Genomic DNA, 14,563 nt, shown 5'->3' on the forward strand with positions numbered 1-14,563 from the left:
TGCAGATGAATCTCCACAATAGATTGATCATATGATCCAGCTAAAACACTCCTGGGTATATACGCAAAGGACTCTATACCCTATTACAGGGATACTTGTTCATCCACGTCCATTGCTGCTCTATTCACAAGAGTCAGGAAATGGAAACAATCTAGATGTGTATGAACTGGTGAGTGGTTAATGATAATGAAGTTCACTTGCACAGTGGAATATTATTCAGCTGTTATGAAAAGTGAATTCATGAAATACACACACACACACGCACACGCACACACACACGCACACGGATAGAGCCAGAATTAACTGTGAGTGAGGTAACCCAGACTTAGAGAGAAAAATATGGTGCATTCTTGTTCATATGTGAACTCTAGCTTTGAATTCACATATGTGTTAAACAGAGTACTTATAGAAGTCAGAAAAACAGTAAGGGGCCATGCAGGTGCTTTTAAAATAAAGGCCAAAGAATACAGGTGGCATGAAGGGGGAAGAGAAAATAATGAAGCAAGAAGGGTTAAAGCGGGTTACAGATTGGAGGGTAGGGTAGAGAACAGAGTTTTCAAAGAGATAACTAACGCTAAGGACATTTGAAAAAGCCAGATGGAAGCCTACAAGTGTACAAGCTTCCTGAAATATATACATGTATAAAAAGTTCAAATAGGGCCTCTCATAGTCATGATAGATATAAAATAAAAACTCAATGCCAGGAAAGAGTTGCCTCTTTTGAAATGGCTGTTCAGTGGGGCTTCACAGACCATTAAATGTAACTGCGGCCATTACTATTGCTCTTGGTTATCACCTAGAATTGATAATAAGACCCAACTTGATAATGATACAACACAGACAACAACAAAAAAAAATCTCTGAGCTGTAAGCTACTGGCTTGTTTTTATAGTGATGGATGGTGCTAGGTACACCATTAGGGAAGAAAAGTAATCACTCCTCTTACCTAGATGTGACCCCTGCAAGCTACTTTAATTTTGCTCTGTCACGATACATCCACTGTTACAATAGGGTATGAATGGTAGGAAGTAACCAATCACTTTTTGATTGTATTTAAGCCTTACTTCAGGAGATAGAACTCATGTTTGATATGTTAATGGGGCCAAGGACCTGGATCTAGGTAGGTCACATCTTCTAGTAGAGAACCTACTACTATTATTCTGCTAAATGGGCATAGTATTAAACTGATTCTTAAAAGATTTATGCACATATCCCTCAACTCTTCATAGATAAGCTTCTTTTTATAGTAGATTAGCAGAGGTTACTGTAACTAATCAAGGTATCGAGAGTGATAGATTACAGAGTCCTCAGCCTAACTGATAATCTATACTATATTGTACTCTCAAGGCTAGGGTTCATTTCAGAAGAGGGGGCAGAGAGATTGTTAAGATCTGGAGGCAGTGGACAACTACAATAAAACAGTATTTTCTAGATAAAATTTGGCAATTGTATATATGAAATGACATTAGCTGTGACTTCATGCACAAGATCAAACCAGACAAAATCCCAGCATGGATATGAAAGAAAGTCTTACCCTAGCCAAGGAAGTACTGGCAACTGACATTTGTGGAGGGGAGGGAGACTTTATTTTCTTCAAGGATACAACCATTCAGAGCTTATGCTCCAGGAGCTAGTCCTACATGTATGCACATGCTAGCAGAAATATATAGACTATGGGTTTAAACAACAACAATAGAGTGTGAACCCATGAAATTGGGAGGAGATAGCATAAATGTACAAGGAGATGGAGTGAGCTGTAGCTGAATCAAAAGACCTTACATATATAATATTTATATATATGTGTGTGTGTATATATATATATATATGTATATACACACACGTACATATGTGAAATTCTTAAGAAAAGTATCTTATTTCCAACAAAAGTTCACTTATTTCATGCTATACCGAATGATAAAATTCTAACACAAAGTACATGGCCAGCTCTTTTTCATCATTCATAGTAATGGACAATATTCTAAAATACTTGATTCTAGGCCATATCTATGTTTCTTATGATAATTTAAGTATATCTTTCCATTCTTACCACCAAAGTTGTAAACCCCTTGAAACATCTGCTCTTAGGAGCATAATTCTTCAGAACTACTCCTCATGACCATATTGTTGTTTTCTCACATTTGCTTTCACTTTTCTCTTTGTTTGTAACAGTGCAAAGCAGAATGATAGGCCCATTCTATGTTTCTTTTTAATCCAAAGGAAAAATATGACAGTAGTACATTTCTGAAAGGAATGCAATGCTCAGGTGACTGATGCAATAAATTAATCATCAGATATGGGTGAATTTAACTTCCTACCCTCAACATCACCAAACCAAGAAGAACACTGGGGATTCTTCCTCAATTCTGATGTGTGTGGATGCTATTTACCTTTAGAGGCTCGCCCAGACTTTCTGGGAACCTTAGATGAGACAGGAGCAGAAGGTTGAGGTTGTGAAGACAATCGTTTGAAGCTTCTCTTTCCCTTTGGTTCCTCATTTTCTGTTTTTTTTTAAACAACAACAACAACAACAACAAAAAAAAAAAAAACAAAAGGTACATGTTACAATTACTGTAGTCAATTATTTTTATATAATCTGTATGGAGTATTTATTTTAAAGTAATTTGTATACTATAGCTTTATCAACCTGCCAATTATTTGACTACCATAGAAAAAGTTCACTGTATCCTATTAGTTATTTCCACTGAAATATAATATTAAAGACTTGGACCAGAGAGAAGGCTCAGCGGCTAAGTGCCCTTATTGCTTTATCAAATCATTGGAGAACAGATCCCAGCACCCACATCAGGACGCTTACAAATGTCTGTAAGACAGCAATTGTCCCCCTTCTGGGCTCTGTATGTACTTAGGCACTTCCATGCAAATACATAGATACATAGATACACAGATACATACATACAATGTTTCTGTGTGTATTTTTAGTAATTTAGAGTAATTTGAAGAAGTATCTGTCTAAATTTCATTTAGCCTATGGAGACAGAGACAGACAGACAGACACACACACACTCACACCCCACCCCACCCATACACACACCCCACACACCAGACAAAACTTTTACCACTGTGTTATATCTCTGGATGACTTTCTATTTTGATAAAGGATCTCAATTACTAAGCTGCCCAGGCTACATTTCAACTCAATCATTACAGTGTTCCATGTAGGCCTTGGACTACCTTAACCTCATCCGTGTTTGAGACTACAGGTCTGTGTGAATTGATATGGCTGTACACTATTTCTTCACAACTCAGAACCTTGCAAAGAGGCAAACTGAAAATCATGGATGATCAGTAATTTTGCCCACAAAGCATAATGCTAATTAACAGCAGGCAGTAGATTAAAATTTAGGTCTGCCAGACTTTATGTCCTTTTAGTATACAGGTTACAGAGTTGGCACTGGAACCCAGGTTTGATAAGTTTCAGTACCTTATGATTACTGGACTTTCATGTAAGGAGTTCCTGTATCATAACTTTTATTTCAAAAGGATCACTTATCAGTTATACCAGCAGAGAGAAACCAGAAAGTGGACTCTTAAGTAAGGTATCACTTTACTAAACCAGAGAATGGGCCGATATGGTTCTGCATGGAATGATGGTAGTGGAAAGGAAATGGGAGAGGAAGGAATATACAAGATAGACCTCACTAATGCAGAGGCAATGAAGTTTATGAGGAAAAAAATGAAAATTATCAGGAGGACTAGAAAATGAGTAACTGGAGATGATACCCAAAATTTCTACCCAACTGGAATGCAAATTTGAATCACTGGACTTAGACTGAATATGTGATGGTACTCTATAGCATCAGAACTGGCAGAATTTGGCCAAAAAAATATGAAGCTTTAATATTTTGAAATTTTAGCTACTCTAAAGACATATAAATTTCTGTTATAACAAGAACATGGTTATGTGCCATAGTCATGAAAGAGCAACAAACTTTGTTTCTACAATATTGGCCAGAAATCTCAGACATCTTTCTTACTTTAGAGATTAGAAACAAGAATATCACCTTTGGTTCTATAGGACAACATCACACTCATCTTTTTATTTAGCCTTCAGTTTGACAATCTTATGGAAGACAGGTAACCAGAGCTAATTTGAGAAAACCATTCTTTATACTCTATGGGCTCAATAGTCTTTACTTATTTCTTTAGATTAGTAATGTTAAAGCCATGACCCAACTTAAGAGAAAAAGTCTATCAATTACAAATTCATTAGGAATACAGTAAGAAATTAGTTTATCACTTTAAGTGAAGAAAATATAATTGTATACATTTTTTCATTAGTTCAGTGTGGCTTGAGGAGGAGAGAAAAACTCTGAAATACCCACATTCTTTCCTAAGCATAAAATGCAAAATAAAAGCATATTAGGGGTCAGGAGATAAAGACACTTGCTATGTAAGCCTGGTGATCTGAGTTCAATTTCTGGAACCCAAGCAAAGAGAACTGACTCCACAATCATAATTTCTGACCTCCACCTGTGCACTGCTTCCAACTTGTACAAATCATATGCATACATACATGCATGCACACACATGCATGTATGTGCACACATATGTGCACACATAATTTTTAAATGTATAGTATAAATACTTGAAAAACTTCTATTTTCTTACCTGGTTTGCTCTGATCTATGTTTGTAGCAGAGGTATGAACATGAGTCTTAAGTCTGAAAGGCTGGCTACTCAAAAACTTATCACAGTGCAGGTTGCGGCAGAAATTTTCAAGAAAGCGAAGTGCAAATGATGCACTATTCACTGGAGGGAGCTGAACAGTATGAACTTTCCCATCAAAGAAGGCTATGGAGTGGGAAAGTAAGGTCAGTCATTAGTCATCTTGTAGATAGATGAGAAATACAATACATAAGAATCAATTCAGGAAATGTGCTTTAAGTTTACTTTTGGGGTTTTGAAATTTAAAAAGGAATTGACAGCAATTTCTATTTAAAATATTTACAAACAGGGTAAAACAAATGGCTTGGTTTACAGTAACCTTTATACTCCAAACATCACCCTGAATACAAAAGTTATAGTATAAAATCATGGTAGACACCAGCTACAACTTACTTCTTCCCTACTCCATTTTTAAAAAATGCTTATGGTGCTTGAGAGTAAACTCAGGGCCTTGTGCATGCAAGGGAAGCATACTACCCCTGAGCCTTTTTACCTTACCTTCATTTTACTTCACGAGCTTTCTTTTTGAGTCACACTACTCTTTAAACCTTCTTACAAGGTACTATGCCTTAATAATAACTAACTTAATAGAGAAAAATTTGTACATTTAATTTAAATTTATAGAGTTATACTGACATGAATTATCTATTTTGGTTTTGTTTGTGAGATACAGGTTTTGTCCTATCTACAAGAAGTGCAGGGACAAAGATGGGAGCACAGACTGAGGGAGTGACCAACCAATGGCTGGGCCAAGTTGAGATTTATCCCACGGTGAAGAACCAATCCCTGACACTAATAATGATACTTTGTTGTGCTGCAGACAGAAGCCTAGTATAACTGACCTCTGAGAGGTTCCACCTGGCCAATATAGAGACTCACAGCCAAACATTAGACAGAGCTTGGGAAGTCTTGTGAAAGAGCTTGGGGAAGGACTGAGGATAGGGCTCCCCAAGACCAACAGAGTCAACTAATCTGGACTCCAGGGGGTTTCCATAGACTGAACCACCAACCAAAAAGCATACAAGGGCTAGACCTAGGGCCCCTGCACATATATAGCAGATGTGCAGCTTGGTCTTGATCAGGTTCCCCAAACAACTGGGAGTTTACCATGACTGTTTCTTGCCTGCGGATCCTGTCCACTGGGCTTTCTTAGCTATGTGACTTGAGGTGCCAGGGTGGGTTGGTACTAATGGGGGATCTCACTCTTCTCAGAGGTGAAGGAAAAGAAGGACGTGGGTAGGAGCTGTGTGAGGGAGGGCCTGGGAGGAGTTGGCAGGGGGGGGCTCTGATCCAGATTTATAGTGAATAAATAAACTAGTGGAAAAAGAATTAAGATTAGTATACCAGTTATCATTTCTCCTCCTCTATTATCTGGCTTAAGAAATAGAAAGACATCCTTGGGCTGAATGGCACAATCCACACAGGCCTGCACAGTCCGCCGGAGAATCACATTCACAGGGCCTGGGCCGAAGTGGTTAGGTAGCTGCCGAACCTTCTGTGGATCCAGGTACGGACCACAATCTCCATGTTTATTTATATACACACAGACTTGAGGAAAAATATATATGAATAATTAGATAAATTTTGTGAAAATATTATATAATTGCCACATCCTATTCATGACTTCATTTAAAGGAAACTTAAAGATCATATTAATGACCATGTCTACTACTGAAAGCATGCAGATATATTAACATGTTTATGTAAAAGTACTGAACATGCAAATAGTAAAAAAAAGTTTATCCAACATTGTAGATTACTATTCAAAATGATTACATAAAATTGATGATTGAGAAGACTTGGGAGCATAATAAAATCATTTTTAGTTTATTATTACAAGAAATGTTACGTGAATAAAAGAGTAGTTTCATGTTGTTCTTTAAATTTTTGTTTTCCCCAACTCCTCCTAGAGTTCTAACCACCCAACTTCACATTGCAAAAACATGCATTCATTTTGAAAACTGGTCATCCTTACTCATTTATGATTGACTATTTTGTAAATCACCAAAAGTGTATGTCAATTGCATTTTCTAAAATAATCAAGTAATTTAAGGTATATGTAATAGTAAATTCTAATACCAATATTTTAAATATGAATATAAAATTGCTCCTTCTATATATGCCTCGGCTCATTGAGGAAATTTAAAACTTTTTTCTTTGTACAAAAATTTCTATTTATAATCATGGTATTAGTGAAGATATTTCTATCACAAAATCAATCACAAATCAATGTATACTAAAATACAGATTTATCAATTACTGAAACTATTATTTTCTTAAAACAAGAACATTTTAACATATTAATTGGTACTGAAATTTTTCACTGTTTTGAAATATCTGACAATTTGACTTGCCCAAACAGCTGGAGGAAGGGAAGGCTCTTGTCACAAAAATGAAATTGTGATTAAACACTCAACCCAAGATGTTAATGTTACAGATACATTCAGGAAGTAAAGCAAAAGAAGGATTTAAATATTGTGCCATCTGTCTACTACACATGTTGAGCACCCCCTAGAGGAAATAATTTGGACTAGAATATTAGTATAAAAATACTGAGATAACTTGCTGATCGGCTACAAGTCTGAGCATAAAATTCATGTATAACTTCATATACACATTATACACAAAGCCTGGAGGTTTTATGAAACAATAATTTGGGGGTACCTGTATTTTGTTTACAACCCATCATATGAAGTCATGTCAGTACTCAAAAGGTTCAGATTTTGAATTCTTGCATTAGATAGCTCAACTTGTATTCATTAAAAATCAGAAATTAATAAAAATAAGGTGTGCAAATAAAATCTTTGAGAAACAATACATTGGAAAATGACTTCCTTTAAGTGAAAAAGAAAAATTGTAAGTAAGAAGAAATATAAGAGCATGAGGATGTTAATTAAGAATATAAAGACGTAACAACACATACATTTTTAAATAGGAAGGGGAGATAGAGAGATGGTTCAAACAGTGAAGAGCACTGGCTACTGTTTCCAGTTGTCCTGAGTTTGCTTCCTAGCATCAACATGGTAGCTTATAACTATCTATTATCTGTAAATCCATGACATCTGACATCCACTTCTGGGAACTAGATGCACACACACACACACATGGTGCAGGATACACAAGTAGGCAAAAAGCTCCTACTTACAAAATAAAATTGAAAGGAAAAATAAATAGGAAAAATTTTAAAAATGTATAGGAAACAATAAAAAGGATTTGCTTGGTTTGTGCCCTTTCAAATCTATAAGAAACGAGTTTAAAATCACCATGTCCTTTGCCAGAAAAAAATTATTTTCAAAAGGTGTGAGTTACTCTGGAAAACATATAATACAAAATGACAAAATATTGTGAAAAGGGAGAAGAATTTGATAATGATACAAACTCAAAATGTTGGATACTGATTTTAAGGTGACATAAATTTAAATAAACAGGTTTTGCTTAACATTAAGCTGAACTATCAATTAGCAAAATACATTAATATTTTATATATTTACACGACTTTAACAACAATGATATCAAGGTGAATAAAATATGTAATTTAATCACTGTTTTGAAAATACCAACTTACCTGTAGACATCACTATTTTAGATGGCTCCTCAGGAGTCTTATTAGATGAAGAACTTCTCATCAGTGAACTTAAAGAAGCTGAAGATGTAGAAGAAACAACTGGAATAATTTTTTCCTGTTTAAATAAAAGGTATGAAGAATACAGTTATATACAGATATATGTTTTCAAATGCATTAAAAAGTATTTCACATTAAATTTCAGGATCAATTTTTCTTGATTTTTCAAAATCAATTTTTCAAAAAGTAATGTTACTGCCTTAGGATAACGTGATTTCATGTTTATCATAACATATTTATAAATATTTCGTGCTCACTTTTATAAAATTTAAATGTTTTAAATAGAAATAACAGTATTCTAAACACAAGATGACATTATTTTCTTCCAGGTAGTAAGCATTCACTGAAACAAAAGTTATGCTGATATTCCACTGAGATACTAGATGTGTAAGATAATACTGTTGAGATTTTTGCCTGTGTATTCAGTATGCCCATTTTATAGACATTATATATTTAAATATTTTTTTATTTTTTATTTTTTTATTAACTTGAGTATTTCTTATATACATTTCGAGTGTTATTCCCTTTCCCGGTATCCGGGCAAACATCCCCCTCCCCCCTCCCCTTCCTTATGGGTGTTCCCCTCCCAACCCTCCCCCCATTGCCGCCCTCCCCCCACCACTCTAGTTCACTGGGGGTTCAGTCTTAGCAGGACCCAGGGCTTCCCCTTCCACTGGTGCTCTTACTAGGATATTCATTGCTACCTATGAGGTCAGAGTCCAGGGTCAGTCCATGTATAGTCTTTAGGTAGTGGCTTAGTCCCTGGAAGCTCTGGTTGGTTGGCATTGTTGTACATATGGGGTCTCGAGCCCCTTCAAGCTCTTCCAGTTCTTTCTCTGATTCCTTCAACAGGGGTCCTATTCTCAGTTCAGTGGTTTGCTGCTGGCATTCGCCTCTGTATTTGCTGTATTCTGGCTGTGTCTCTCAGGAGCGATCTACATCCGGCTCCTGTCGGTCTGCACTTCTTTGCTTCATCCATCTTGTCTAATTGGGTGGCTGTATATGTATGGGCCACATGTGGGGCAGGCTCTGAATGGGTGTTCCTTCAGTCTCTGTTTTAATCTTTGCCTCTTTCTTCCCTGCCAAGGGTATTCTTGTTCCCCTTTTAAAGAAGGAGTGAAGCATTCACATTTTGATCATCCGTCTTGAGTTTCATTTGTTCTAGGCATCTAGGGTAATTCAAGCATTTGGGCTAATAGCCACTTATCAATGAGTGCATACCATGTATGTCTTTCTGTGATTGGGTTAGCTCACTCAGGATGATGTTTTCCAGTTTCAACCATTTGCCTACGAATTTCATAAAGTCGTTGTTTTTGATAGCTGAGTAATATTCCATTGTGTAGATGTACCACATTTTCTGTATCCATTCCTCTGTTGAAGGGCATCTGGGTTCTTTCCAGCTTCTGGCTATTATAAATAAGGCTGCAATGAACATAGTGGAGCACGTGTCTTTTTTATATGTTGGGGCATCTTTTGGGTATATGCCCAAGAGAGGTATAGCTGGATCCTCAGGCAGTTCAATGTCCAATTTTCTGAGGATCCTCCAGACTGATTTCCAGAATGGTTGTACCAGTTTGCAATCCCACCAACAATGGAGGAGTGTTCCTCTTTCTCCACATCCTCGCCAGCATCTGTTGTCCCCTGAGTTTTTGATCTTAGCCATTCTCACTGGTGTGAGGTGAAATCTCAGGGTTGTTTTGATTTTCATTTCCCTTATGACTAAAGATGTTGAACAATATTTAAATATTTTTAAAATGCCAGTTTTAAAATTCTCTACATTTTAATTCATGAATTTAACCTATTAATGTTTCATATAACTATTATTATATTTGGGTCTGATTAAACCATTTTATTATGTGCTTTCTTATTGTTTCTTTTATTCTTTTTCTTGTTGTTATTTTACTTATTCTATCTTTTGAAGGATTATTTGAATAATTAAAATCCATTCTATATATCTTATGTATTTTTTACATTAGACTAGAGGTTCTTTCAAATCTTCCCATAGCTCACACATAAAAATTCATACATAAAATATTGAAACGTATAGATCCTTATCCTTCACACTCAGGCTTTCATAATGTAAATACTTCATGCATTTGTATCTACAATATAAACTTAACAATGATTGTAAAATTTTTTCTTCAGTATTTTACTGGCCTAATCTATCCTTCCCTCTTTTACTCCTGACTAATTACACATTAAAAAATCTCAACTTGGGGTTGGGGATTTAGCTCAGTGGTAGAGCGCTTGCAAGGCCCTGGGTTCGGTCCCCAGCTCCGAAAAAAAAAAAAGAAAAAAAATCTCAACTTAGTCTTTCTCATTTTTCAAAAAAAAAAAATCACCACAGCATAGTCTTAGTAAATTGCTAAACTGAATTTAAAAATACTATAATATGAAGACTTACAATACAAATTAGCAAGAAATATGACTAACCTTTTTTCCATTCCTTCCAGCTCTTTTCTTTGGTAGAACAATTTTAATAGTAATGCCCTTCTTAGAGGCTGAAGTATCTCCAGCTGACTTAGTTTTTCCTGCTTTCTTGCTGGTCTTTGGTACACTTGTTTTTCGTGGAGATTTCCTTGAAGGTTGAGTCCCTTTGGAGGTGGAAGACTTTGGTTTTCCAAAGGCAGAAGACTTTGGTTTCCCGGAGGTAGAAGACTTTGGTTGTTCAGAGGAAGAAGGAGGTGTTTTCTCTGTACTACTCACACTAAGAGCTGAGAACAGAGCTTGAGAACAAAAATGAAAGAAAAAGATGTAGTAAAAACATCATCTTCATACTGATTATCTTTAAAACGTCCCAAAGATTATTGATGAAAATTATTTTAAACAAGATCCAAACAAGAAAAATTAGAGATTAGGAGAATCATAAAGTTATACTTTAAAAGTCTGTATTTTACTAAACTAAAAAGTCTAAAAGAAATGAACAAAGTTTTTGAAATATAAAGTTATTCAAGATAAAGCAAATATAATATCCAAATAGATTCATAACCCACAATGAGATAGAAGTAACTAAAAAAATCTATAACTAAAAATCAGCCAGGGACAGATGCATCATGATCACAATGGAAGCAGATTGTGGAGCTACAAACAGGAAAGGGATAAATCAAAATATCCTCATTTGGAGAGGATTTGATTTTATACATAAAAGATTTCCAAGACTACACCAGGGAACTTCTATAGTTGATAAATATATTCAAAGATAGCAGGATATAATATTAATACACAATGTTTTACAAAATGACAAAGAAAACAGGGAAACAAATTATAGAGCAAAGTAGGAGCATGTCACTTCACAATTACCTCAAAAATACATTAGAATTACTCAAACTAAGCAAATTAAAGAATTGCACAATAAAAAATTTATGAAACAAAGAATCCCCATGCTCATGGATTAGATTGAATAAATAGTGAAAATAGTCATCCTATAAAAATAAACCTATACATTCAATGTAATCCATCAAAATTCTAGCAAAATTCTTCACAGGAATATAATAATCTTCAATTTCATATGGAAACATACACATAAAATCCAGATAGCTAGAACAATAATACACAATAGATGAACTGCTGAAAGTAATAATCTTCCTGATTTCAAGCTGTACTACAGAGTAATATTAATACAAATAGCATGATGCTGGCATAAATATAGGCACATTGAACATTGGAATAAAGTTAAAGATGTGAATATAAACCTAAAAACATCTACAGAAATCTGTTTTGTGAAAGACAGCAATGGGGATATGATATGGAAACTGAAGAGGCCACTTGAAGTAGCCAAGACAAAACCTCAGGGGAGCGATGAGGACACCAACCAGCCCACAACACTTTCGAACCAAAATTTTTCCTCTCTACAAGAAATGCAGGGACAAAGATAGAGGAGACAGTGAGAGAATGGCCAACCAAGAACTGGCCCAACTTGAGACTCATCCCATGGGTAAGTACCAATACATAACACTATTAATGATACTCTCTTATGCATGCAGACAGGAACCTAGCATAACTGAGAGACTCTGCCCAGCAGGCGATTGAAACAAATGCAGAGACACACAGGCTATAACTAGATGGAGGTCGAAGAGTCTCGGGAAAAATTAAGGACCCTGAAGGGGATAGGAATGCCACAGAAAGACCAAGGGTCAACAAACCTGGACCATTTGGGGCTCTTGGAGCCTGAGCCATCAACCAAAGAACATACACCAGCTGTACCTAGGCCCTTTCCACATTTTTAGCAGAAGTCTTCATGTGGGTCTTAAACAACTGAAGAGGTGCTATCCCTACAGATGTTGCCTGTCTGTGGGATTCATTTGCCTAACAGAGCTGCCTTGTCTGGCCTCAGTGAGAGAGATGCATCTAGCCCTGCAGAGACTTAATACACCAGTGTATGGGGATAGTAAGTGGGGATACCACCCTCTGAGAGGAGAAGGGGAGAGGAATATAGGGGGAGGAATGGGAGGGGGAATGGGAGGGGGCAACAATTGGGATATAAAATGAATAAATAAACAAATGAATAGAAAATAACACACACAGACACACACACACACACACACACACACGGGAAAAGACAGCATCTACAATGAATGTTACTGGCTAAACTGGTTGATAGCTTGATGTAGAAGAATCAAAACAGAATATTCCATCTCACCCTTCAAAAAACAAACTACAAATAAACTAAGGATTGAAACACTGAATATGATTTTTTAAAAAGTACTGAATAAATGTAAACCTATCTCCATAGCAAAGGACTTTTTGAGCAGGACCAGTAGGTCATACATTAAAGTGAAAGTTAATAAATGGGACCCCGTGAATCTAAGAAGCTGTGTACAGCAAAGGAAACAATGGTTTTAGAAAAAAAACAATAAAATGCAAAGAAACTCATTACCAAGTATAGATCTGACAGAGGGATACCATATCTAGAATATACAAAAAAACTAAACAATCTAAACACCAATAAAACAATTGCTTTTTCTTTTTAAAAAGGAGGGGATATAGAAAAGAATGAATTTCTCAAAAGATGGAAACACAAATGGCTGAGAAACCCTTTTTGCACACTTGATCTCTGACAAAGAAGCCAAAAATATACAACGGAAAAAGAAAGCATCTTTAATAAATGGTGCTGGTCTAACTGGCTGTCTGTATATAGAAAAATGAAAATAGATCCATATTTGTCACCTTGCACAAAGCTCAAGTCCAAGCGGATCAAGGGCCTCAATATAAAACTAGATATACTGAATCTAATAGAAGAGAAAGCGGGAAAGAGCCTTGAACTCATTAGCACAGGCAGAAATTTCCTAAACAAAACCCCAATGGTGCACACTCTAAAATCAAAAATTGATAAATGGGACCTCATGAAACTGGAAAGCTTCTGTAAAGCTAAGGACATAGTCGATAAGACAAATCAGCTTCCTTCAGAATGGAAAAAAACTTCACTAAACTCACATCTGACAGGACTAATATCCAAAGTATATAAAGAACTCAATAGGCTTACCACCAAAAAAATCCAAACAACCCATTCAAAAACTGGGGTGTAGGATTAAACTGAGAATTCACAATAGAGGAATCTTGAATGGCTGAGAAGCACCTCAAAATGTTTAAAGTCCTTAGTGAACAGAGAAAATGCAAATCAAAATGACCCTTAGATTCCACCTTGCACCATTCAGAATGGCTAAGATCAAAACCTCAGGTGACAGCAGATGCTGGCGAGGATGTGGAGAAAGAGGAACACTCTTCCCCTCCTGGTGGGATTGCAGACTGGTAGAACCACTCTGGAAATCAATTTGGAGGTTCCTCAGAAAATTATAAATAGACCTACCTAAATATCCAGAAATACCACTCTTGGGAATATACCCAAAGATACCCCACCATGCAACAGGGGCACATGTTCCACTATGTTCATAGCTGCCTTACATGTGATAGCCAGAAGCTGGAAACAACCCAGATGTCCCACGACAGAAGAATGGATATAGAAAATGTGGTTCACTTACACAATGGAATACTACTCAGCTATTAAGAAAGAGGACATTCCGATTTTTGCAGGCAAATGGGTGGAACTAGAAAATGTCATCCTGAGTGAGGTAACTCAAACCCAAAAGGGCATGCATGGTATGTTCTCACTAATAAGTGAATATTAGCCAAAAAAGGAAAGCACAAAATACTCAAGATACAGTACCCAGAACTTAAAAAAGGTCAACAAGCTGAAGGGCCCAAGTGAGGATGCCTCAGTTCTACTTGGGAGGGAGAAGAAAGCAACCAAAAGGGGAA

General features: G+C 36.2%; 1 protein-coding gene across 3 annotated transcripts in view; it reads right to left on the reverse strand.

Moving 5' to 3' along the window:
* Scml2 (Scm polycomb group protein like 2) overlaps positions 1–14,563 on the reverse strand; it is a 154,573-nt gene that overhangs the window by 9,819 nt on the left and 130,191 nt on the right. For all 3 annotated transcript variants that reach the window (XM_039100194.2, XM_039100195.2, XM_063280419.1), the window contains 5 exons: positions 10,742–11,034; positions 8,252–8,366; positions 6,031–6,234; positions 4,630–4,812; positions 2,388–2,498 (listed from right to left, as the gene is read on the reverse strand). In XM_039100194.2, the coding sequence (XP_038956122.1) occupies positions 2,388–2,498; positions 4,630–4,812; positions 6,031–6,234; positions 8,252–8,366; positions 10,742–11,034 (906 nt within the window). The remainder of the gene's footprint in view (positions 1–2,387; positions 2,499–4,629; positions 4,813–6,030; positions 6,235–8,251; positions 8,367–10,741; positions 11,035–14,563) is intronic.

Source organism: Rattus norvegicus, chromosome X, assembly GCF_036323735.1.
Source record: "Rattus norvegicus strain BN/NHsdMcwi chromosome X, GRCr8, whole genome shotgun sequence".
NCBI classification, from domain to species: domain Eukaryota; kingdom Metazoa; phylum Chordata; class Mammalia; order Rodentia; family Muridae; genus Rattus; species Rattus norvegicus.